General features: G+C 44.1%; 1 protein-coding gene across 2 annotated transcripts in view; it reads left to right on the top strand.

Annotated features, from left to right (window-relative positions):
- Nucleotides 1-27,006, top strand: part of nek7 (NIMA-related kinase 7) — an 84,282-nt gene extending 57,276 nt beyond the window's left edge. For both annotated transcript variants that reach the window (XM_080770051.1, XM_080770050.1), the window contains 3 exons: nucleotides 7,955-8,049; nucleotides 19,745-19,858; nucleotides 22,837-27,006. In XM_080770051.1, coding sequence (XP_080626177.1) covers nucleotides 7,955-8,049; nucleotides 19,745-19,858; nucleotides 22,837-22,947 — 320 coding nt within the window. In that variant the 3' untranslated portion in view covers nucleotides 22,948-27,006. The remainder of the gene's footprint in view (nucleotides 1-7,954; nucleotides 8,050-19,744; nucleotides 19,859-22,836) is intronic.
- The last annotated feature ends 838 nt before the right edge of the window (nucleotides 27,007-27,844 follow it).

Genomic DNA, 27,844 nt, shown 5'->3' with positions numbered 1-27,844 from the left:
GCAGTAATCTCCTAGAGCTGGATGTGTTTCATTATGTGTCACGTTGTGGTGCGGCAGGGCCACGGGCCCATGCCCGGCCCTTTCATTGGCCCGTTAGCCACTTCCTGTTGCCTTGGCCTTTGACCCCGGCACAGATGATGTCTGGGTATAGGCGGACTGATGATGTCCTTCGTTATGGGCCGGCCGACACACACGGCTCTGATTGTGACCCCGTGCCATAAAACCCGCTGGCCAGCCAACGGAACCAACCACACTTATTGTTGGGTGTCTGTAGACGTCTGTATGCACGTGTCGGCAGACACATGTAAGATGTAAAATCTTGTAACACCTTTTTTTTCCTCCCCTCCAGTCGAGGTCTCCAGTTCAGACCTTAGGCTTGATTTATACTTTGTTGTGCAATGGTTTGCCCGTGCTGAAATTAGCTGATCTACAAGCTCGTACAGCTTATATACTATTTTTGCAATGAAGCATAAATCAGGTTTTAGCTTACCAATGACCATAATCCTGGACACGCTATCTTTTCACTGAACCAGTTTAAGTCCATTTTACGGAACCTTGTAATCATGCAAAAGCAGAAAAGCCTTCACTCATGTCAAAGAATGTACACCCAGGCACACGACTTTAAATAGAAACAAGATTTTGGTGATCACTGACGTTAAAAGGAATGGAATCGTGTCACTGAAAACTCAAGGGAAGCATATTTATTTACTGTCAGTGGCAGCCGTTAATGACCTAAACCCCCACCTGGGTCGGCCGCTTGCCTCATTTCACAGAAAACCTGGGGTTTAACATAAACACACACACACATGCACCGTGCACGCGCTCCTCACTTCAGAGTGGGCCTGGTGTTTAATAAAACACATGCCCAGGTCTTAACAGTTTGTTAATAGCCTGTCCTTGCCTTCCTTTATCACTACGTTGTACCGTAAATGTCTCTCCTTGTAAGTGTTTGGGTCAAAAATGTATTCAGCCACAGACTAGTGTTGTTTTTGTATTAATACTGTTAGTGTTGAATCTCATTACATAACATACTGATGCAGTTAATACTGCCACGTTCGCTAGGAATTAATCCATTCATGTAGCACACTACTTGAGCCTTTTCAAGGCAAAAAATACCCTAGGAGCTTTGGATAAGCAATCATTTCACGGGAGGATCACGGACCATTCAAGGCATGATTTTCTTTAAAAAAAGAATTACCGCAACCACAATCGCGCTTGTTTTGATTAGAATCGTAATCTTTTTTTATTTGTATAGCAGATTTCAGCAACAAGGCAATTCAATGTGCTTTACACAGAACATCAAGCAAAGGAAACACAATTATACAATGACATTAAGATGCATGAAACAAAAGAGGTGCAATAACGGATACAATTAATGTGCAGCACTTTCAAGAGAAAGAAAAAGAAAATATGATCTCATTCTCAATCAATGGCAGCGGTAAACAGAAAGGTCTTTAGTTGTGTTTTAAGAGAGTCAGCATACCTGTTTTACAGATATGTGGTGCATAAAAACGAAATGCTGCTTCCCCAGTACTGTGTACATGTAGTAGTGCTATTTATACAAGTTCCTATTTATGGCCTGTTGCTGTAAAATGCATTTTAACTGTATTAGTTTGAATATAGAAAGCAGCAATAATAACTTTATAGTTATATTACTTCATATCAACAGTTTATGATACTTTTCATTCAAACTAATGTGTGGCTTTTTTATTTTTAGATCCAAACACGTCATTACCAACTCTGTTGCCTTTCACACCATTATTAAGTCTGTACTCCCAACAGCGTGCTGCTCACAGGCTCTGTATAGAGCACGAGGTGAGCCTGTAGAAGGAAGGTGTGAATCATGACATTAGGTGAAACAGAAGCTGTTGTGGAACACGTGGCCGCTCTGCCAAACAGAGCACGGTGGAACAGCCTTGTGATTGCTCATTAAACGTTGAGTTCATAGCACCCTCTTTAGGCTGAGGAAAGGATAGGCAGCCCTACTGCATTGGTCAATGTGTCCATCCCATCCCACACAGCCTCCTTGGCTATCCACCAGGCTATGCAAATGGCTAGGCTGCAAAAAAGTATTTTCAGAAATGTCATAGAAAATAACTTTAACATTTTGGAACAATATGCTTTGTGTTTGAGGAGATTTAGAAAATCGTGATTTATGATAACTTTAGGCTAGTCATGTAAACCTTCAATGCACATACAGTAGTATCACTAGATACAATGTGACATGTAAAACGAAAATAGTATTCATTCGCATTTCTTAAACAGAAAATAAATCACATCTGTGTGAACTGAGGGGCGCTCTTATAATATACATCATCATACATCATATATCATTCCGTCTTCAATTTTCTGCCCTCACTTTTATCTTCAACATGTACTTTGCTCAGCCAATCAAATCATCGTCATGGGGTGAGGGTGATCAGCCAATCACAAGCCAATGTTGTTCACACAAACCCGGAAAGCTGGGCATAGGAGGAGCTAGCTAGCTCTTTCTTTCTCTCTTTATTTGTCTCTGTCTCTGTCTGTCTCTCTCATCCCTCTCTGTCTCAGCTGTGTGTGTGAGAGAGAGTGAGTAAAATAGCAGGAGCATAAGTGCCAGCATGTACGTGAGTGAAACAGAGGGGGGGGGGGGGGGGGGGGAGTGAGAGCGAATGAGAGGGGGGGGGGGAGTGAGGGCGAATGAGAGGGGGGGGGGGGGAGTGAGGGCGAATGAGACGAGGACGGAGCGAGGGAGTGAAAAAGAAGGTGCCGGACCGAGAGCAAGAACAGGAATGGAGACCACGGGATGGAGAGACACGGGGACAGGATGAGAGACACAGGGACTGGATGAGAGACACAGGGACAGGATGAGAGAGACACAGGGACAGGATGAGAGAGACAGGGACAGGATGAGAGAGAGACAGGGACAGGATGAGAGACACAGGGACAGGATGAGAGACACAGGGACAGGATGAGAGAGACAGGGACAGGATGAGAGAGACGGGGACAGGATGAGAGAGACAGGGACAGGATGAGAGACACAGGGACAGGATGAGAGACACAGGGACAGGATGAGAGACACAGGGACTGGATGAGAGACACAGGGACTGGATGAGAGACACAGGGACTGGATGAGAGAGACAGGGACAGGATGAGAGACACAGGGACTGGATGAGAGACACAGGGACAGGATGAGAGAGAGACAGGGACAGGATGAGAGACACAGGGACAGGATGAGAGAGACACAGGGACAGGATGAGAGACACAGGGACAGGATGAGATACACAGGGACAGGATGAGAGACACAGGGACAGGATGAGAGAGAGACAGGGACAGGATGAGAGACACAGGGACAGGATGAGATACACAGGGACAGGATGAGAGACACAGGGACTGGATGAGAGACACAGGGACTGGATGAGAGACACAGGGACAGGATGAGAGAGAGACAGGGACAGGATGAGAGACACAGGGACAGGATGAGAGAGACACAGGGACAGGATGAGAGACACAGGGACAGGATGAGATACACAGGGACAGGATGAGAGACACAGGGACAGGATGAGAGAGAGACAGGGACAGGATGAGAGACACAGGGACAGGATGAGAGAGACACAGGGACAGGATGAGATACACAGGGACAGGATGAGAGACACAGGGACAGGATGAGAGAGAGACAGGGACAGGATGAGAGACACAAGGACAGGATGAGAGAGACACAGGGACAGGATGAGAGACACAGGGACAGGATGAGAGACACAGGGACAGGATGAGAGACACAGGGACAGGATGAGAGAGACACAGGGACAGGATGAGAGACACAGGGACAGGATGAGAGACACAGGGACAGGATGAGAGAGACACAGGGACAGGATGAGAGACACAGGGACAGGATGAGAGACACAGGGACAGGATGAGAGAGAGACAGGGACAGGATGAGAGACACAAGGACAGGATGAGAGAGACACAGGGACAGGATGAGAGACACAGGGACAGGATGAGAGACACAGGGACAGGATGAGAGAGACACAGGGACAGGATGAGAGACACAGGATGAGAGAGACACAGGGACAGGATGAGAGACACAGGATGAGAGAGACACAGGGACAGGATGAGAGAGACAGGGACAGGATGAGAGACACAGGGACAGGATGAGAGAGACACAGGGACAGGATGAGAGACACAGGGACAGGATGAGAGACACAGGGACAGGATGAGAGACACAGGGACAGGATGAGAGAGACACAGGGATAGGATGAGAGACACAGGGACAGGATGAGAGAGACAGGGACAGGATGAGAGAGACACGGACAGAGCGAGGAAGTGAAAAGGTAGAGGAGGGAGGAGTGGAGTGAGAGGAGAAGAACGTGACAGAGTGATACCGAGAGAGAGAGACAGAAAGGGAGGTAGAGAGAGTGTATGTCTGTAATGAGCCCAGCCAGCCACCCTGGTGAACAGCAAAGCAGTGTGGAAGAGCCTAGACGGAGGTCCAGGCACACAGACTGTCAGCTCCCAGCCTTTCAACTCAGCAGCTCTGCAGAGACACACACACACACACACACACTATGCAGAGAGACATAAACACACACTCCTCGAGTCCTCTCACAGGCTTGCATGAACGTACACTAGTGTACCGTACATACGTGTAGATGCATATACAGGCACACCTGCACACACACACACACACACACACACACACACACACACACACAGCCACATCCTGGCACGCCAGCACACAGGCATATGCTAATGTCGACCCACACCGCACGCATGCCAAACACAAATACGTGAGGACACATAGCTTGAGCGCACGACCTGACACCTCAAATAACCTCAAAAGCAGTGTTTCTCCAAGAGAGGTCCGGGGACCCCCAGGGAACATTTGATTCCTTTGGGAAAGGTGCTGCTAATTGACCCAAAAATGACTGATTAATGATAGCTGTAATTTGTTTCAAAAAAGCTTTATACCCAGTGTATATATTATGTGTATATAACATATCAATGTGACAACACACTGCTGTACCCCCTCCAACTGTACTGTACATACTTTCCCCATTTATTTTCTTAAATTGTTTTTATGTTTTGACACCCTACTTTGGCAATGTAAACTTTTGTTTTCTAATGCCAAGAAAGCTCCATTGAATTGAATTGGTCTCCAGTCCAGGGTGTCCCCAGCTAAATGTGTTAATATAGCATCAAAGCAAGTTTAACCGCTATATACTTTACATCAGCTATTTGAAAATGACCTACAAGCTCACAACACGTCTCATCAAAGAAATGTTGAATATCTATAAAACGTTTTAACGACACAAATCTTCTATCGGGGGTCCTTGGCACAAAATATTTTCAGATGGTGGTCTGCGACCTTATACATATGAATGTGGGGGTCCCTGACATGAAAACACCTGAGAATCACTGCTTTAAAATATACTGTAAAATCCTGATGTAATTTGAATCCATACCATAAGGACCCATATTGGGTCCATTTGGTTCCATTCGTACACTCTGACTTAATTAATTAACAAAGAACTTTATAGTGTACAATACATCATCTATTGGCAGTAAAACGTAGTAAAATATATCTGCAAGCGTGATGCTAACATTGAGTAGTGGATGGTAAGGGAGAAAGGAGATGGGGTGGCGCTCAACCAAAGAAGAGTTTTTTATTTTTATTTTTATTTTAATTTTATTATTTTTTTCCTCTAATATTTCTGACTGAGCTGCTCCCATCGACAATCTCTTCTAAACGTATTTTTTAGGACAGCACTTTACAGAGGGACACCTCTAATGTCCTCCGTCTATGACCCAATGGAACATCTGAGCCCCTCTCGGGGCTTGTAGGTCTGCTATTTTTGAAAAATGGTGAAAATGTGGTGCAAATATTTCAATATATATTCTTTCGGGGTGAACGATTTGAACTCAAATATTAGCTTCTGGGAGGTCCCTGGATCGGGGTCTGCAGCCAAATACAGATAATTCTGAGGGTCCTTGACATGAAAAAGGTTGAGGACATAGAAACATAGGTTTATCAGAAAACTGAGAACATTACCGGTATTTTAGAATCGTCCTCGATTCCGATCGTCGAAATGGGTGAAAGACCTTTTAGCCTCGGACAAAGCCAACTTGGCTCCTGACAAATAATGACCATAAACAATTTGGGGCCGAACAAATAATTAGAAGAAAAAAAGGGCAGGGTACACTTTTTGTTTTGTATTTTGTATATATTTCTAATTATTTGTTCAGCCCAAAATGTTTTGTTGTCATGATTTGTCAGGAGCCGAGTTGGATTTGTGCGTGCCCTCAAAGGTGCCCAAAGTCATGTTCTTCCAGTTGGCATCACTGTGTCCTTTACCCCTACGAGGAAATGCATCATTGTCACAGCCATTCATAATAATGGAAATCAATCCCAACATGACTTTACATTTATTTGCATGAATAAGTGATGTTGAAGGAGCCTGACGTGCTGTTTATTATTTTATTTTTATGCAATTACTATAAGAGAAGCAATAATTATTTTATCAACTAACACACACATACACCACTAAAATGATGACCAATCTACAATCTTCTCTCGCTCTCTCTCTCTCGTTTCTGTCTGCCCGCCTGTTTCAGAAGCTAATGTATTATTTTTAGAATTATAGGTAACACTTCATTATTCAGGGCCACATTTTAAGACGAAGGCGTTTCTCAGCCCAATTATTTCTGCACCAAAATACGAAAGTGCCAGCTTTCATTTCTGTTCTCAAAGACTTGGTGCTGTAATAGCCTCCTCTGTAATAGTTTTATTAAAGGTAATTATTATTATTGTTTCAGTTTCCTCCAACATGTTAATTCACCAAGAGGCTGTGTGTGTGCCTTTTTCCCCAGCACTGTTAGCATACCTCTGCTGAAGTCTCTCTCCACCTGAGAGCTGTTCTCTCCCAGCCAGCTCACTTCAGCTGTTTGTACGTTGTCGTTGTGTAAACTTAAACCTGAAGCAGTTAGCCTCAGTGTCAGCCTACTTGTGCCCGACTATCTCCCATAGCATGTTCTTTGCTCAGTCAAAATCAAATCTATTCAACCCTTCTTCCCATATACATTATATATTTTTACCATCTTATACGTTCAGGATAGACGGGCAGAGAACCTACCTACAGGCTTTTGCTTATAATGGAATAAAGATGAAGGAAAAACAACATTTGTAGCTGTCATTAGCCAACATAGAACACTGTATATACAACTGAATCCTAAAGTTTATTGTTGTGCTGTTGACGTGTGGGTCCATGTGCGTGGATGTTCTGATGGTTGTGTTGCTGACCCGTGGGTCCGTGTGAGTGAAGGTCTCATGCTCTGAGTCTGGAGTCCTGCCAGTCACCATGGCAGGACGTGGATTCTTGAGTTCCAAAACCAGAACCAGAGGCAGGCCCTGCGTTTTAAAGCCTGCGCCGCCTCTCCCCGCGGGGCGCGTTCTGCAACTACTGTTTCAGATCATTACACGGAGCCAGTAATCAAAGCTGATTTATGTATGTGTATGTGTGTGCATACTGTTATTCATGCACTCTGTACATACAGTATGCATGCACGTATGTTTTTTTTTTGGTACGTATATGGTTACCATGTGGCCTGATGTGGGCGTTGATCGGCGTTGGCGTGATCTCTTTTCCAGGAGAGAGTTAACTGTGTAAAGAAAGACAATGTTGTTCTAATTCAGTGGTTCCCAAACTTTTTCATGTCAAGGACCCCCAAATTGACACTAATTATCCCACTGACCCCAATTTGAAAATATATGTCAGGAACCCCCTCCATATATACTTGTTTTGTTTACTTTATATGACTCCTGAGTCCTGAGTAGTCCCTCCACCGTTCCAATCAGAGACTCTCTCTCTGACACATGGATTGATGCCCAGGGAAAAGCACTAATGTCCCCCTCTCTGTTTGTCTCGTTCCCTGTCTTCTCCCCTCTGTCTCCACTTGCTGTCTTTCCTCTCTGTTCCAGTGGGCACCCCTTACTACATGTCACCAGAGAGGATACATGAAAACGGATACAACTTCAAATCTGACATCTGGTCGCTAGGATGCCTGCTTTACGAGGTAAACTACATGAAAGGGCACATCCACCTTCACCTTGCAGTAGGTGGTGGTGGGCGGGCACACTGTGCCAGGCACACTGTGCCAGGCACACATGCACACGCACACACACACACACACACACACACACACACACACTGCCCCCGGGTGCAGACTAGGCATAAATGCCTAATTTTCTCAAAGCTAATATCAAATCATTCCCTTATCTTAATGCCAGTAACCTTTAAAATAAATTATCTCCTAATTTCGTTATTATGTATCATCATCATGTCATAATCACCATTCACTGTAGGTTTTACATGGTGATTCCTGAGATCCCAGAGCCTGTCACTGATTTGTCATCATCAATCAATTTGATTGGCCAACCCACTGAGGAGAAAAATGAATGCAGACAGACAGTTGACTCCGTTTTATAGCAGGATAGTATTACAGTACTGCATAATATGCACTATTGTATTACTGTATGATGTAACAGAACGATTCATTTTTAAACCGATATCGATAACTTCCTGCTTCTCAAGACCAATACTAATAACCGATAATATATATATATATATATATATATATAAACACATACCGTACATAAAAAAGACATGCAGTACTAACATAGCTTTGACCTAAGAAAATACAGTATATCATACTGTACCTATGATACTCTTTAAAGAGGTCCAAAAGACAGGGCTTTGCAGATACAATCAGCAGAAATGCAAGCGTATGAAAATATATAAAATAAAGAATATATATACAGTATAGTACCGGAGCTATTAATTATGTTATCAGGTATGATGTCATAATTTCTGATATCGGGCCGATAATTATCTTGCCGATAATTATGGTGCAAGACATGCATCCCTACATACATTGGTATGTAACACACGTACATCATTCCCAACACATGCATCTACCCAGCATTAGTTGTCTTTACAGCGCACACAGACTCTATCAATAATAATACAAACACAAAGCCATAGCTTCTCTTCCTCCTCCTCCTATACTGTTCCTTGGACAAGCCCTGCCATGCCAGGAGTTTTATTACTCCTATGATGAGCTAAACCTCTATAGACCAGTGTGGGGGGAACCTGTTGTGTGTTGGAGAGCTTGTGGGTGAAGGGGAACCGACGTGTCCATGTGTTTTTGATAAGGGCCAGCCAGCGATACTGGGTCTGACTCGTCTGATTAGCTGAGAGAGAGAGAAAGCCCAGAGAGCCTCTGCCATTTAGCGACCACACTGACGAGAGCTCCAGACAGACAGACGGACGGACGGACGCAAGGAAAGCAGAGGGGGATGGCAAAGAAACGAGAATTAGAATGAGGACAGAGAGGAGAGAGAGTGAAAATGAAATGATAGTTGGTACGATGTTTCACCTTGAAAATGCATTTGCCCAGGTCTCTCACACACATGCACACACCCACACACACAGGCATACAACTAGGAAGCGAAGAAACAGACATGCTGTTAGCCGGGAAAGCACCCACATTCCCCAATTCCCCAGTGTGGCTGATCATTTGGGGTGCATTTCAACACACCTGTGACTACTACAATATACCTACCAAACCGCCTCAGGCAAAGAGAGAGAGAGAGAGAGAATGAAAGGGAGAGCGGGAGAGGGAGAGTGAGCAGGAGAAAGCTTTACTTTCAGGTTATGGTTGCTTGGAGACCACTCGTCTTCAGGTTAACACTTTGAGAGCCCAGGGTCAGTTGGAACCAGTAAATCGGTGTGCCCACCCAGCGATTTGCAGCTTCAGAGCCCTCTGGGTGCCTCGGCCTCTGGGCATACAGTACGAGAGAGGTCCCTGAAGGATGAACCCAATCTGATTTTGGTGACCCTGTGACCTTTCCTCTAGTGCCACCCTTAGGCCAAGCTTCACTTGCACTCAAAGTATCTGAAAATTAAATGGGTGGCTTGCCATTACACCTGCTGGGCGCTTTCCTGTTCCCCAGAGGTTGAACCGTAACCTTTTGACCCCATGAACTTGGAGGAGAAACTTTGCACAAAAGGTCAAATTCAGGGCATGATACGATAAACACTCGAAGATATCTACAAAATATATACCTGGGGTATTGAATGGGGCACGCCAGATTATTATAGATACTTGTTTTTAAAGCTTGGTAAAGCTGTCAAACACATGCTGCAACTGTCGTCACTTTCTCGTTACTTGCTCCATACTGTCTAAAGGCCAGCTAATGAGGTTTACTTGAACTTGATTACTCTGAACCAAGCCACCAGAACCGCGGTAGAACAGTGAAGCTACCATCGTCTGGGATTGATCTGGGATTACAAGACTAACACATTTAAAACCCTAGTGTGCTTCAGAGCCCATTTCAAGGTGACAGGACTCCATCTTAATTGTGCAGATAGCATAGCATCTAACCAAAACACCCGTGGGAGGATCGCTGACCACCTGAGGCATGAGTAGCTACCGGACTGCGATGGGCCGCCAAAAACACAATCTTTGGTTAGAATTGGAATCATTGATTTAGATTCAGAGCTATCGGCTTCAGAGAGTTTTGCCTCCCGTCCATTAAAATGGAGGGGGAACACTTTTGATGACGCACAAACCGGAAATGACATCGGAAGTTGCTCAATAGACGCTCCTAGACTGTAGAGTGGTGCGCTCTGATATCAAACAAGTAATTCTCCATCTTTTGGATCAATCTCCGTCCTGGGCATCGGACGACATTAATCAAAAGGACGGAGATCTCCGTTCTGGGCTCTCAATTGCCACCCCTCACAATGCACCAAGGCAGCACTAGGCTGTGGTTGGCTGAAGGCAGAGGGGGTACTTAAGGGTCAAAACCATTTGTGTATCTTCATGACAGTGAGTGTTGGAGTAAGGACATACTGTCCGACTCTGCTCAAACAGCCACCTGACCACACTGTCCACATTGCTCCTGTTGTTTCTTTCAACAGTTACCATGAACAAGACAACTGCAGAACACTGTTGAATTCATTTCAGTTTGGCTCTATTTTGTCCTGGTTTGGTTGCTGGTCTCAGATCCAAAGCTGGGCTGTTAAAAGTGTCATCACTGACTGAGAGAGATTCCTGTGAATATGAGAAGCAATACATAAGTCTGTCAACAAACAGGATAAATATACTGTAGGGTCTCTTGTCTACAGGGATGCACCGATATATCTGCTGTATTTCGTATCAGACAATATTTGCCTCGTTGACTGCCATTGACATATTTGTAATTGACATTCACCGGTGGCAGTAGCCAATGTTTATCTGCATATTGTGATCTGATGCATCGATTAGTTTGGTGTTTGGTTATCTGCAGCCTACCAAGCTGAATATTTGGAACAGTGATGTTTTATATGAAGATTTATATTTTTCCCTGGCTCAAACAAAAGGAGGAATGTTATTTTAAACCTCGCCATTGGTGCATCTCTTAATAGGCATAATGTCAAATTTCTGCAATGTACAACCTGGTAGAGCATGTGCAAGTGCACGGGAGTCCTGCGGGAGTCTGTAGTCAATAGTCACTAACAGAGAGTGCAGGTCTTAAATTTTCCCATGAAGGTCAAGCTTGAGAACGCATCAATAATCAATGTCTCATTGTGTTTTATCTAATCCTCTTCATTTCAACAAGCTGCATCCATGTTGTCATTTACTGAGAGCTAACAAGTTAGAGGTGAAGGACAAGTTTCAAGGGACACACAATGAAGAGTGAGAAAGAGGGAGGTGAATTATTCCCTAATGAAAATCAGTTTTTATGAAGTTTGGTTTGGTTTCATTTGAAGGATCACCCGATACTGTAAAAACCATAACAAACACTGAGCTGCTTGGTCTTGGAGAGGTGGATGAAAGACGGACGGAGATAGACGATGGAAAAGGTTTTAAACAGAACGATGGAGAAGAGGACACAGCCTGTCCTGAGAGAGAGCAGAGTGGTAGAGCTGAAAGGAGAGAAATAGCAAACAGTAGCAGCAGCGATATGGATTGCTAGTGGAGAGAGGGGTGGGGGGCAGGACCTATGAGGGGTGGGGGGCAGGACCTATGTCAGAGGGGGTATGAGAAAGAGAAATCCGGCCATCGGGTCAAGGTGAGCCCTGCAAAGGCGCCTGTGGAGATAAAGATTTTACCAAGCATATTGTTAGGAAAGGAGCTCTCTACGCTCCATGCATATTCTCTTTGAAGAAACAGGCCCGTGTTTTCCACTTCTCTTTTTCCTCTGCATGAGGGCTCCTCGGTGCATTCAGTGTCAGGAGATCCACCTCCTCTCCTCTCCTCTCTCTTCCCCCTATGCACACCTCTCCTCCCCTCCACGCTCCCCTCGTCTGTCTTCCCTTTCCCTCCGTTAACCTTCAGGCATGAAGAATTCACACAGAAACACAGGGCCGATCCCTGTGGTAACCATTGATTCCATTCTGAGCATGTTAGGTGTGTGTGTGTGTGTGTGTGTGTGTGTGTGCACGTGGGCGTATGCATGGAAGCATTCTCTTGTGGCCATGCCGTGTCCATATGAACGTGCACATTTTCCACATACAGGTTTAGGTGCGTTGGCACCCTTCTATATATACAGTATCCACTATGTGCTACTGAGGGCTCTCCTTCATATTCCTGACGGCATGAAATGGCTCCGTTTTGAGAGAGCCTGAATATTTCATTGTTGTTCTCAAGGGTCGGTGAGTTGGTCCGAGGAGCCAGACGAGCCATTGTATCCACGTGTGTCGTCTTCTCATATTCCATTTGATTCTCCTCCCACCCCAACCCCCCTCTTGTCCAACCTCATTACATCACCTGACTCCGCCCCCCCCCCCTCCTACAGCAGCAGTAGCAACGCCACAGTATGGGAATTGCACTGTTGCTGCTGGGGTCATCGGCCACACTGACCATGGGCTGCGTGTGCGTGTGTGGGGGGGGGGGGGGGGGTTTGTGCTGATCGATGAGGCCACGGTCTCACTACAGATTCTGCTGCCCCTGCCCTCGCTTGGACCTGCCTTACGTTAGCATTATTGATGTGCGTGCGTGCGGCACACACTCCATAGAGACAACAGATCTTACTCAAAAGAAAACCACTTTTTGCACACACTTGCACTGCATATGAGAGGTCCCTGTAGGATGAACCCAATCTGATTTTGGTGACCCTGTGACCTTTCCTCTAGTGCCACCCTTAGGCCAAGCTTCACTTGCACTCAAAGTATCTGAAAATAAAATGGGTGGCTTGCCATTACACCTGCTGGGCGCTTTCCTGTTCCCCAGAGGTTGAACCGTAACCTTTTGACCCCATGAACTTTCCTTCTGAGGAGAAACTTTGCACAAAAGGTCAAATTCAGGGCAGGATACGATAAACACTTTGGTCGAAGATATCTACAAAATATATACCTGGGGTGATCGGATTAGCACGGCCTTGAATGGGGCACGCCAGATTATTATAGATACTTGTTTTTAAAGCTTGGTAAAGCTGTCAAACACATTCTGCAACTGTCGTCACTTTCTCGTTACTTGCTCCATACTGTCTAAAGGCCAGCTAATGAGGTTTACTTGAACTTGATTACTCTGAACCAAGCCACCAGAACCGCGGTAGAACAGTGAAGCTACCATCGTCTGGGATTGATCTGGGATTACAAGACTAACACATTTAAAACCCTAGTGTGTAGCATGGGCGCCGTCAGGCTCGCAAAAGTGCGGAACATTTATTTATTTATTATATATTTTGCAGAAGGTGGGGGGGGGGTGACGTCATGTAGTTCACTGTTTGTTTTCATTTAGCTCTGAAAAGTGCTAAATGCTCCTCAGAATTTAATTGGCTGACTAGCACTGGTTAAAGACTATAATATTAAAGTAAATTCCTGACATTCAAGCTCATAGACCTACTCTATGTTAGAGTAAGTTACTTACAACTACATGAAACATTAAATAACATATTATAGATAATAAATTATAGAGTTATAGTATACACATAGTGACAGAGCTCTTCACAGGTTCAAACTGATGGACCCAAACCATAATGGACCCCTGAAATTGGTTCTGATATCAGAGTTCAGTGGAGCCGACATAAAAGAAAAGGAGTCACCCGCGCAATGGAATGACAATTAAATCGCGTTTTCACCTCGAACTCGATGAATACAAGTATAATCCATGATCACGCTGTCACTCGGTTGAGTCCACGGAGGTTCGATGCGTTTTTGTGCGTGCATGCATGCTCTCTTTTTCACTCTAACTGACGGAGAAACAGTCCGAAACTTCGTTCCCCCATATATTGCGCTGCAGTAGGCTAATCATCTGATCCCTGGTGGTCAGCATGTCACAGCAGCACTTTCTAGCAGCCCGAGCCCCTGCCCCCCTGCTGTTTCCACAGCACCTACAGCAAGCAAAGCATACAAACAGAACGATGATTGTTGTGTATTAGCTTTTCTGGCACCTTGAGAGAGAACTGCAGAATGGTTGTGCAACAAAATGGGAACGGTGTTACCAGCACCCGGGCAAAAATAAGACCTGTCATCTCCCAATAGTGGGGGGGACAATCGCCTATGGTGTGTGTGTATAGACACACAAAAAGGACACAGATAGATGCAGCTGTTTTCTATATTGTTAGCCAAGCTGTAAATTACATTTCATGTCAGTCTTGTTCATTTTAATTTGAAATGGTCATCATCAGAGGAATGAAGCATCTTGGAAAATGTGGCTTCTTCCTGCATTCAGGCCCAGCCATTCACCTCTGACTGGCTCTTGGCTCAACCTCTGTGCCAACCCCTGCCCCCCCCCCCACACCACCTCTGCTCTTGCCTCATTCCAGTCTCTCCCCACGTTGTCTTGCTGTTGGTTTTTATGAGGCCCAAAATGCTGGGTTCTCAGCAGCTGGCTTTGCATGTGTTGAGTTCAACCCCTGTAGCTAGCTCTCTCTCTGTTTGAAGAAGGGCAGGGTTAACACAGACGGCCTGCTGTTCATACCTGGAGCAGTTGTCCTGAAGCCCCGGCAGTTGGCATAGTGTTTTTTTCTTTTTTCTTTCAATGTTGCCATCATGTATGCTAGCCCCTAGTAAAACTTTCAAACTAGGCTAACCCCACCATGTATCCATTGGTATGTATCCCTTCCACACATTTCCTGCTGCTAGTTGTTCTTTGTCTGACCCCATCATCATCCCTTGGCCATCATTCTCTTCCCATCCCTCCCTTCCTCCCTCCCTCCTTCCCTCCCTGACCTTAGCGGATGCTGTCTTCCCAGCATTTAGTTTTACCACAAACGTGAAAACACAGTGAAGTCAGCATTGGACCGTTTATGAGCACATGTTTCAGATGTCCAACAGGGGTTCAGAGCTCTTCCGGTGCATTTGCTCGACGTTGCAAAATAGAGTACATCCGAGGAGGAACGTTTTTATTATCGATGCGGTTCGGGAAAATAGTTGTCAGAAGTTAGGAGATGGAAGCCCTGACATTAGTGGAAGGGATTAAACATGGGGTTATTTTGTTTTTTTATGTCGTTTTGGTGTGCATTTTTAATCCTGCTTCCTGTGCTGCGTCCACTTGCCTTGATAGATAAGGATATAAAGTCTTAAATACAGTATAATTAAATACAGTATATCATTACAAACCTCATTAAGGACTGGTTAGCCTGAAACAAATTCACATGTACATTATGTTTGCCATGCGTTTGATTGTGTGTGAGCCTGTAAATGTACATACTCCATATTCATACAGTCAGTGCGGATTCTTGCACATGTGAGCGTGGGCCCTTTTTGCACCCAGGATGTCATGGCTCCAGGGCTAAGGTGGCCGAGGGACACAAGCCTCTCATGGCTTACTTTTTAATTGGCATGCAGTGGGAGGAAGCCAGAGGGAGGAGTTGGTGTTAATTAAAGAGGAAGGCTCTTGCAGACCTTTACATAGACTAGGATTGCAGCCTTACATGCTTGGGATGGGGAGAGCATAACCTGGCTGGCTGAGGAGGAGCGAGCTACAAAAAGAGTGTGTGTGTGTGTGTGTGTGTGTGTGTGTGTGTGTGTGTGTGTGAGAGAGAGAGACAAAGTGTGTGTGTGTGTGTGTGTGTGTGTGTGTGTGTGTGTGTGTGTGTGTGTGTGTGTGTGTGTGTGTGTGCATGCACGCACACGTTTGTGTGTGTGTGTTCTGCCACCAGCAGACCAAGCCCCTTAGACAGACAGCAGGCATGCGTGTGCAGTGGATGTCTCTCGAATACCAATGAACCGAGACACACACACACACACACACACACACACACATGATAATCATCATCACACACGCGTACACACACACAACCACACACCAGGGCCCCAGAGGTCAGAGAGTGAGTCAATCATCTTGCCCGTTGTGACGACGCAGAGTCTGAAAGACGCAGATTCTGTGTTTGTGTGTGTGCGTGCTTGTGTGTGTGTGTGTGTGTGTGTGTGTGTGTGTGTGTGTGTGTGTGTGTGTGTGTGTGTGTGTGTGTGTGTGTGTGTGTGTGTGTGTGTGTGTGTGTGTGTGTGTGTGTGTGTGTGTGTGTGTGTGTGTGTGTGTGTGTGTGTGTGTGTGTGTGTACAGAGAGCAGGGGGCCGGCAGCTGTCAGGGGCCAGGAGCAGCAGGCACTAATGAAGCAGATGAATAGTGCAAAAACTCCCAAATACAAACAGGACAGTTGACATTTTTCATCTGTCAGAGCAGAAGATGCATGAAAATACAATGGGGCCCTTTTTTTAACCCTTTACCTGCTATAGCCTGACTGCTTCTTTCTCTCTCCCTCTCTCTCTCTCTCTCTCCCCCCCCCCCCCCCCCCTGGTCATGCGTAAGCCTATCCTCTTGTCACACATCAGAATAGTTATTTAGTATTTATAGTTTGTGTGACTGTACTATAACTGACCTTTTGCTGTGTAATTGTGCTGTCCTCAGGGGGGCGTTTCACACACGGTCCATTTAAAGGGGGGACATGATATGGGATGAATACAGTCAGCATTTCTTTGCCGTCTGCATGTAAACACGGGCGCAAACTGAACACACTTCTGCTCAAGAATGTGACATTCATGTCGTTTTTCTTCCATCTTGAGCACATGTGTTTGTTTATGAACTGCTAAATTATCCAGAGAAATTAGCTGGAAACATCTCATGGTATAAAATGGCTGGATAAAATACATGTAGAGAGCACAATAGTCGTTTGTTATGAAATGAGGAAATATCAAGTGGTTTTCTAGCAACACACTTTTGGGTTTGAATAGGCCTGATGGTCTGTAAATTAGCTGGTGTTTAAGCACATTCACTGCCAGGTATTATGTAAATTAGCTGGTGTTTAAACACATTCACTGCCAGGTATTATGTATTCTTATTATCTTATTATTATTATTATTATGTAACAGGCCGCCATTACAATACGGCAACAGCCTCCACAGCATGTTGTAGTCCTAACAAACAGCCCGTCCACTTGCATTGGGCTCATTTTCCCAGAAGCCATATAGCAGCCCAGAGGATGGCTTGATTTCTGGTTTCGTCATCATAAATCTACTCTTTTTAATTATTTTAAAACAGCGAATTAAACAAATGGCAGGTTTAGCGTATTAAGCAGGGGGGAACGCTGGATTTAAACAATTTAAAGCCCTCAAGGTGTAAATTTATGGTTTTATCGGCCGCCTAGCAACCTACAGTAAAACCATTCATAAGTTGGCGAAGAGCAACCGTTAGCATAACCACTACACGGTTATAACGCTCATTGTGCATATTGAGCATAGCTTTTTCTTTTTATCTTATCGTTTCTTTCAGCTATATATATATATTCAGCTATTCAACATTAGTGGCCTAAACAATTAAATTCCCATTGACAATGAATTGAGAATTTACGTCATATGTGGACGAGAAAATCTCTATTTCTGTCCACACAAACATTAAATTCCGATTGAGAATTAATGGAACATTTTACGTCATAGTGTCTGATCAAATAGGCATAGTCTATTTTTGTCATGATGATGTACGATAAGAGCGCCCCTCACACAAGGGTGTGATTTTATAATTTGTAAATTATATGAGAAATGGGAACACTACAGTTACAACTACTAGCTTTACTTTCTAGTTTTTAGCCACTACCCTCAGTGGCCATGACATTATCCTTTGTGTTTACAGCAAAATAACAATAGTGGCTTCAGAAATAGTTAATGCCCAAGAAATATATCATAAGAATTGTGGCAACACAGATGAAGATAAAAATAGACAGACATGGGAATCTGTCAATATGGATTGTGTCCTGAATATTGTTGTTTCAAAAGAGATTTTACCGGTTGTTTACTAGTACGTATATCTTTGTGCATATGTGTGTCTTTATGCATGCACGTGCAGGTTGTTTGTTCTTTTAGCACAGAAGAATTAAATCGTAAACCTTGTGATGCCTACATGAGACACCATTAGATATGAAAAGACGTCATTAATGTCACACAAACACCCCCACCTCCAATCACTGTCACCCCCTACAGTGTCAGTCTCTGTAGCAGCTATTGAAACAGAGAGAGAGGTGTCCAGAGAGAGAAAGAGATCCCACTGTGCATATGTGTATAGACGTCTGTAGTACATGCATTATGTGTGTGAGCTTGAGAGAGAGAGAGAGAGAGAGAGAGAGAGAGAGAGAGAAGCAGTGACAGAGACTCTGTCAACTCTGCCCAATAAGAAACAAGAGCGTTCTCTTGTCTCTGCATCATCAACCTCTGACATGTTTATACCATGAAGAGAATGGAGAGAATCCCATTGGGAATTGGGATATGCGAGGCAATTTATGGCCTATGTACTGTAGATGGCTTATGGTTTTTTGCATAGGGAAGTTCTTGGTCACGGCAGTCAGGAACAAAGTGAGCCACAAGGTCAAAAATCTGTTTACATTTTCTGCGTGCTGAGATTTTCCGTTCAGTTAGTGCTAGAGAATCCTAGCTTGCTATTGTGAGGAATGGGACATTCACACTTTTGGGTTTAAATGCCTCAGGACTACTAGGGCAGGGACAACAACTACATAACACAAATACCACGGCTATGTGATACATACCAAGAGTTGAGCTCATTACCACATCTTTTTTTCTGGGTATATGGTCATGGAGTGAGTATACAGCCCTGCAGGCTTAGGGTGATTTATACTTAGTTGCGCAGGGGTGCCGTGCAACAGAAATATCTCATCTACAAACTCAGCAATTTTGAATGTGCAACACCTGCACGCAACCTAAGTATAAATGGCTTTAGTGCCCAGCAGGTCATTACGGTGGCATTATCTGGTTCTGTGGTTCTAGTGAAGCATAGACCGATAACTGCTGAGGCAGAAGTGCTAATGTTAAAGCCTCGGGCACAGATGAGTAGAACAAGTGTTCAAAAAGCATTAGCATAAGACTAACATAGTGTACGGTGTAGAGACTAATGAAGGTCTTATGGGTTGTGCAAGCAGACAGAAATTCTAATCAATAGGACGAGAGTTTCAGTTAGACAAGTGGGCTTACATCGCTATTATGAGTAATGCATTGGAGAGGAGACTCTCCTCTCCTGAATCCTTCCCCCTCTCATCACTAACTTACTGTACGGTACGGTAGCAGTGCAGAGCAGCACAGGTGTCCGGCTGAGAGAAACTTAACGCAATATTTTCTGTTTCGATTCACTGCATTTGCAAACGACCATAACAGCCATCCATCAAAACAAAACACATAACTGTCTGCAAAAGGAGGGGGGAAACAAACTATGAATCTTATTGACAGCCTCACTCTCTGTCTCTGTGTCTCTCTCTTTCTCTCTCTGTCTCACTCAGATGGCAGCCCTTCAGAGTCCATTCTATGGGGACAAGATGAACCTGTACTCACTGTGTAAGAAGATTGAACAGTGCGACTACCCACCTCTTCCCTCAGACCACTACTCAGAGGAGGTATGTACCCCTTGCTATTTGGGGCATGGCGTCATAGCATTATAGGTGACAATTTTCTAAAATATTTTCTAAAATGGCAGAAATACAATGAATTTCAGTCCTTCAACTTGACAAAGGCTCAAGTGAACAGGCCTCAAAATAAGAATTCCAAGATTGCAGCACTAGGGATATAGGACCATTTGTCAAATGCACTGTATCTAAATTCCCTGCTAAATTATTTGTTTCTTACATTATTGATGAAAGTTGTTAAATTAAATAAGTAACTGATCTTCACAAAGCGTCAACTTGTGTTTTGCCTACTACTGTATGGCTCATGCACATTATTGACTGAGTCAACTGGATGCTCTAAACTCCACTACACAGTAATGAATGACAGTATATATTACTCCTGCGCACTGCCGTGATCAAAAGACACAATGTGATTGCATAACTGTCTGAGAAATTAAATGCACAATATCAAAAGCATCTGGCCATGCTGTGGACTGGGTGCACAACTAAATGGGCAGGAGTGTCACGTTTCCATTCGTAAATGGTAAATCATGCACTATAATTCTGCTCAGACAAAGCCGGTACTCAGAAATGTAACGTGGAAGAGCTGTGGTCACAAATAACCATATTGCTGATTGCGCGCGCGCGTGCACGTACATGCGCGCGCCCGAGCACATTGCTTTGTTTCTTGTTTTGTTTTTGCTGCGTTTGCCCTTTCCAAAATCTTTTCTTCTAACCTTTCAGTTTTATCCCCAAAATTATGCACATGCAAATATACACAGATGACAAGTGAAAGGACAACACATTGGAGACACACACACACACACACACACACACACACACACAATCTATGTGGTCATTCTATTTGTTCAGTACGGAACCTGAGCTTTTGTTGATGGGAGCTTATCCACTTTGTAAGTTATTGTACTTGCTTGATGGTTAAGAAAGGCAGCGGGGACGGCGGCGAGACATCCCCTTAGGTCTCTAAGCTGTTTAAGTTGGGAGGAGGGGGCAACCAGCCCATTACTGTCTCTTTCTCTCCATGCCTTCCATTGTGTTGCTGCCAGGGTGTCTGCAGTACAACAGGTCCACAGTGGCTGGTTTTCAACACTGTATCCTCAGTCATGTCTCCATAGCCAAATAATGAAACCCTGCGGAGAGCAGCCTTCATTACAGACTGCTATCCACTTCATTAGGGGGACGTTGATACAGGCTAATTGGTAGTTGTCTCAGGACCACGCGGCTGTGTGTGAGTGTGGGCGCGTTTTTGCGTGTGCAAAATGCACGAGTGTACAGTATGTTTGTCACTAGAGCTCAACCCAACCTCCAACCCCCCCTCTCTCTCTCACACACACACACACACACACACACACACACACACACACCTCCAAGCTTCTGCAATGCCCCGCATGTCACCCCCATCCAGGAGAAAGGGAGACAAAGTGTGTGTGTGTGTGTGTGTGTGTGTGTGTGTGTGTGTGTGTGCACATGCGTGCGTGCATCGAGAGAGAGAGAGGGGAACGACGAAGCGAGGCGGCGGCAGAGAGATGGAGATGAGGGGGGGAGCCTGCAGCGCCTGTCTGGATGTAAACAATGCTCCTGAAGGATAGGCAGCACACTGTCAGCTGCTCATCTTTGTTGTGTCATTTAACCATCTCCGTCTACACCACCACACACCCCCCCCCTCCACCCTCCACCTGACACCCCCCACTCCCACCCCCTCCGCTTCTCACACACACCTCCACGCAAAGACGCGTATGAATATTTTACATACGGTATCTGCATCTTTTTGCTGTCCCTCCCCCCAACCCCCCCACCACCACCACCACCCCACACACACACACACGTCGGGCAGAGACCTCGTATCCCCATATTTATTTTTATGGTTTTTTTTATGCCTTAATTTGTCTTACTACAGTGTCACACAAAAGCAGCAAAAATAGCCGGTCTACAAGCTCAGCTTATTGATCTGAAAGTGAAAGTGGTTAAGTCTGTCCGTGGGTTTTATAAGTGCTTGTGACTGGAAGTGGAACGCAGGTTCTGTTCCTCATTTTCTGAAACGTAACGGTTTTGGACATATCAGGTTTCCACCTGACAGCAAACGATATGCAAAGACACACACACACACACTATGCGTGCGGGGCTAATGCTCAGACAGTCTGAATTTGCATATTTTTCTCCCTCTCTCTATTTCACTCTCGCTCACTCCCGCACCACACGCGTCTGACAAGAACTCGTCCGAGCCAGTGCCACGCAACAGCGGCCAGGAAGTCAGCAGGCGGTTACCATAGCGACCTTGCGTAGATGTTTTTCTTTTCTTTTCTTCTTTCTTTCCCTCTTTCGTTCGTTTTTTTTTTTCTTCTTTTTTTTTTAATGATGGCGGTGGCTGTTCCGCCTGCGAGCCTGTCTATCTATCTGCTCCAATCAGCCACTTCGCTCGGCTTCAAGTGTAAATGCCGTCTCAGAAATAGAGGCACCACACAGGCAGCGGTTTGGTGTGGATGTGTATGTGTGTCCATGTGGGCGTGGCTGTAAAAAAGTAAATTGGTCTGACGAGTGGTTCTCAAAGTTGAGTCCCGTGCTGGGACCACCAGGGGTCCTTGAAGGGGCTCCTGGGGGTCCCAAGCGAAATTATTGATAGGAACCAAAATGGACCCTTACAGGTCTGTAACTCTGAAGAATGATGGGGGTTTTGTGGCCTAATCCACATACCAAACTTGATGTTGGCCTGTTACTGACATCTGGTCAGTAACAGTCAGACAACGGATGTCTGACTGGTTCTTCATTTGTGTGAGTCAATCACTGTATGGGCTCTTAATTTTTCTGTTTCTCTCTCTTTCTCTGTCTCTCACTCACTCGCCATCCATCCCCCTCCATCTGTCCCTTGCTCTATCCATCCCTTTATCTCATACATCCCTCTCCCTCTCCCCCCACCTCCCTCTCTCTCTCTCTCTCTCTCTCTCTCTCTCTCTCTCTCTCTCTCTCTCCAGCTGAGGAACTTGGTAGATATGTGCATCAACCCTGACCCAGAGAAGAGACCGGACATCACCTACGTGTATGACATCGCCAAACACATGCAGAGCCTGACGCAGGGCAGCTAAGCTCCACAGCTAAACACACACACACACACACACACACACGCACACGCACACGCACACGCACACGCACACACGCGCGCGCGCGCTCCAGCCGGCACAACTCCTTCCTGGCTTGTAATGCTGGACTCGTACACACAGCTATCAGCTCTACTATGCAGCAACTCTTTCCTCCAGAGTTTAACTGGGATGATACACTGTACTGTAGTACGCATACAGTACTTAATATATTAGTTTTTTGTTTGTTTCATGTCCAAGATAGTTGGTACTGTTATGTCTCCAAGTCCCTCCCAGGCCTTTCTTTTTTTTACAACCCCAGGAAAGACAGTATAGAAAAATAAATCTAATCGTGTTTTTTTGATAATGTAAAAAGATCACTTTATGGAACTGAATATTCGTCTTGAATATTCCACACGTTCCTTTCCGGTTGTTGTCGTCCTCCATATCCTGAACAGCTCCTCCACAGCAGTGTTTACAAATGTCTAAATGTCATTTACTTTTTTATTTTAGAGGACCCCCCAGTTTGATTTGCATTAGGTAAATACGATTTTTATCTCTGGGACTGGGACCCCAATTGTACATATATAAAATATATATTTTAACCTTTGGTGAAATTTGTAAAACGCTTTACAAATTGGTACCAGAGTCAGATTTGGCTTCTAAATATCTATCATTTACCTGGGGACCCCCTGGAACCCCCTTCAAAGAGAGTTGAGAACAAATGCCCTACACACACCACCGATGGAACATGCAATGTTGAAATTAGGGAGACAAACTAACCGAGTTGAGTACTATGGTGTAATCTCAAGCGACAACCGAACCAGATCTCTGCTGTTAACATTTAGTTTATTGTCATTTCTTAACAAATAGTCAACCATGATCCACAAATTAAGTTGTTGTGTATAATGACAAGCACGTCCTTTTGAAACAACACAGTTCTCTGTGTGTCTCATGAGACCTACTTTCATGAAAGAAGAAAATAACAGCTTGGCACAAACAGGGACCCTGGAAATATTCAGATCAACACCGCATATAGGATTTAGCAGGTTTTCACACGAGGATAGTATATTTGACAGAAGCAACAAAAGTGGTTTTGATGGTATTTTGAAGCATCGCTGTGTTGCACTTTTTTTTTATTACCCTGGTTTCTGAGAGGTTGGCAGGGTGGTCATTTCTAATGAATGTATTAAGAGAGGAAGCGTCAACTAGAAAGTAGACTAGAACGATTTTAGCCAAGAGAGAAGAGGAAGGGCAAATACTGTATCTGTGCCACGCTTTTGAATGTTATTCCTTTAGAAACGCAGTCGTACGTTAAAAGATTCCAGCATTTGTTTTTTTCATTGATGGTCGCTGTGTCCAAGAAAGGGGCGGCAAAGACCCCAACAGTAACCTTCATTGGCTATTGTTTACCTCTTGTTGTTCATGCCAGTTTTACCCCTTGCCTTTACAGTCAAACCTCTAATTTTAGCGCTTATTACCTGCGTAATGCTGCCTGTAATGTGGTCACCGGAAAAATGACTTTGTGCCGGCTGAGCCGTTGTTGTTTTCCTATGGAAAGTGGAGGCGTTGAACCTCGCGGCAGCACTACCCTGGGCATGGTGCACTGTTCGGAAGTTACACCTTGCTGCTGCGCTCAAAGTTCTATCAATTTCACTCTTGACCCTGTTTATCTGTGACCTTTCAAATCACTATTAATGAGATAACAGTATGTGACATAGTGACAAGCGAAATTAACAAAAAACATCTAACATAAAATTGTCTGTGCACAATGGTGGTAGTAGTAACAGCCATGCACACATTGGATATTTTATGTGGCAGGCTTTCACAACTTCCTATTGTCTCTCAAACAGCACCATGTTAATCAACCTTAATCCACTGGTAGTCAGCCAATACTACCAGGTATGGTACTGTAGTTAACGTATTTGAAACACAAATGCATGAAATAAATCCAAGTGTTTTTCAATATGTGTAGCCAGCGTAATTGTGTCTGTCAAAAGAGCTGTAGTCGCAGCTAAAACTAAATTAAAAAAAGGAGACAGCTGGTGCATTCAATCGTGGTCCAGTGGGATGCATTTTTGACCCTGGTGATGGTTTACATAGACTAAATGCAAGTGTTAGGTAGTAGGCCTAGTTGTTGAGCTGTGTAGGTTTGTAATGTGTGTGTACAGTATGTGAGTGGCTAACAAATATAATGGCAGCGTACAAATGGAGAGGAAAAACGTACCTTGTGGTGCCGCCGTCCATATCATGGGGAAAACTACAAAGTGCCTACTTTGTTGTCCTTTATAGAAATACCAAAGACCAGAGTAATAGACTTAGTGTGAGTGTGTGTGTGTGTGTGTGTGTGTGTGTGTGTGTGCGTGCGCGCGCGCGACTGTTGCGTTATAGAAAATAAAAAAGCTCCATTGGGACTCAATTTGTTTTGCTGTACATAGCAGGAAAAGTAATATACACCTTTAATCTAATGTAGATTTCAATGGGTTTTTATTGACCCACATATAGTTTTTGTTGTTTGTTTAGCTTAGTTTTGGAAGGAGGGGTGGAGCGGTGATGTTTTACAGTGGATTTAGGTTTACAGAATGACGGCCTTGCCACTCGGAAGGTATACTGGTAAATACTGATCAACAAACATCGCTTTGTTTCAGTGTCCGCTCATGAACTTGAACATTATGAAATAGTCTGTTAATTACTTACGTCGAAAATATCCTATGCATTTGTCCTGTGTTTTTATAAACTACTCATTCATGTGTTATACACAAGTCCATAGGTTTCTAGTGTAGCATGAAAGTGTAGTATGTTATTTTTTTTGGTTAACAGACTGTTTTGATGGCGTTAAGTGCTGTTTGTCTGAGACTTTCAAATATAGTGTTTGCCGTTTTCTTTTTTTTTTCTTTTGTTTGCAATTGCACATCTTGTTCTAGAGTTCTGTTCCCTTGCATTGTTTGTCTGTACAGCCACAGTTAAACTCTTGTGGTTTTTCTTTTCTTCATTTCAGTGATGATTTTACAAGTATGTTTTACCAACAGAAGCCCACAGTGCCTAACATGCTGCTTTTTAAGCCTGCCCTCTACTCACTATAACCAAAAGGTTCTGCATACTGTAGAACCAAAAGAGCGTATTCAGTTGCAATTATAGGAAACAATTTATTTTTTGCTCTGCAGAACCCCTCCAAAAGACTTACATTTTCCCAAACAGAACTCCATTGATTATGGCTGTCTGATGAGCCAAAATTCCTGTAGTGTAGTATTGTTTTCTTTGGGAATTATGTCACTTTAATGTTGACTGTCAATATCCTGTTGTCATAATACACATTGACACCCTCTAACAGCGGCCCGGTACCATGGCCAGCTGTACCACAAACTTTGCTGGGATCATATACCAGATGTGAAATGGTATTTGTTTTGTCTGAAGATATGGGATAGCATAGCAACATGCGGAAATATGTTTACTCACTCCTTTGTAATGTGTTTTAAAGTTTAAAAGCCAAAATGCCTTGTTCTTTTGCTTTGCCTTCACCCCCACTGTTAGTAAAGCATACATAGCACACAGCCGGTCTCCGTTGCCTTCAAAAAGATGCATGCCTCAAAGAATATGTTTTTGTTTTCTGTTAACACAGAGCAGTGAGGTCATGGTGGGAAGGGGAGATTCACGTTTTTCTCATCCTCGTTATGGGACTTTGGAAAAAACACACACACACACACACACACACACACACACACACAGTGCGAGGCCACTCAGGTGAAGGCCTCTTTTCAGTTGGAAGTTCTCTTCTAGCTCTAGCCTAGCCTATATACAACGCAGTACTCTCCTAGAGCTCAGCTCTTTACCTTGAGTCTAACCGGGGTCACGCAGTGTACAGTTCCACTGGCCCTTTGAAGTCGTTATTGAAGAGTTTGCGATTGTGAAGAGTAACGAAAGGCAATTGCTATTTGTCTACTGCTACTCTTATTGTATTGTCTTGTTTCCTGTTTTATTTTTTAATCCGATTTTTGAACATTTCATATCTATCCAGACCCTCACACAAGCTTTGTATGCTAACTGAATGCAATAAAGCCTTTGAATTTGTTTTGGAATTTTGTGTGAATACTTTACGGTTTTCTTTACACCTTTTTTTTTTTATAAATGTGAAATGACATGTGAACATGTCATCACACACTATACTGATTCGGGGGAGGGTTTGTGATGGCACAAGTACCCTACAGGGGGAATAACTTTGAAACAAATTCATAGGTCATTTATTTCTCCAATAAATGATTAACATTTTGAGAAAAGGGCCACTACTGTAACTTCACTCTATATTTATTCTATTTTACAATTTAGGCATTTAGAAGACACTCTTAATCCAGAGCGATTTACAGTAAGCGGGAACTAAAGACATGGTAATACATCAAATACATTTAAAAAAAATCATCATAGTCATGTATGCTAAGAACCTAGCAGTGGACAATCTATATAATAAACTATGCAGATGTACTATATAGTGCTATGTCTACATAAAATGCTATCTAAGTTACATAAGTTGAGCCTTTGCGTACGCCTGTAAGGTCGTATTTTAAATGCAGAATCAAGACTCTTCACTTTCCATAAATCTATCAGCGTCCAGATTGCAACAGAATATACAATTATACATAGACCTACAGTTGACATTAATAGCCGTACTGCTGTGTATCCCGTACGTCTTACGACTGTAATTAACAAACTAAAATTAAGAGCAAGTGACAAGATTGTAGGCAGCTTCATTAGTGTGTTTGAGGTCATTACCCGAATGTTTATGTGTCTCCTTCATCTGCGCTCCTCCTGGGACTCCCCAACTCCACCCCCATTCCATTCTGTAGTCTCCCCCACCACCCATCACCCCCGGGTCCTTTACCCCTGTCCGAGTCCCTCTTGGCCGGGGTGCTGT

Source organism: Protomyctophum bolini, assembly GCF_963924005.1.
Source record: "Protomyctophum bolini genome assembly, chromosome: 8".
Lineage (NCBI taxonomy): Eukaryota > Metazoa > Chordata > Actinopteri > Myctophiformes > Myctophidae > Protomyctophum > Protomyctophum bolini.
This window is presented reverse-complemented; position numbering and strand designations above follow the sequence as displayed.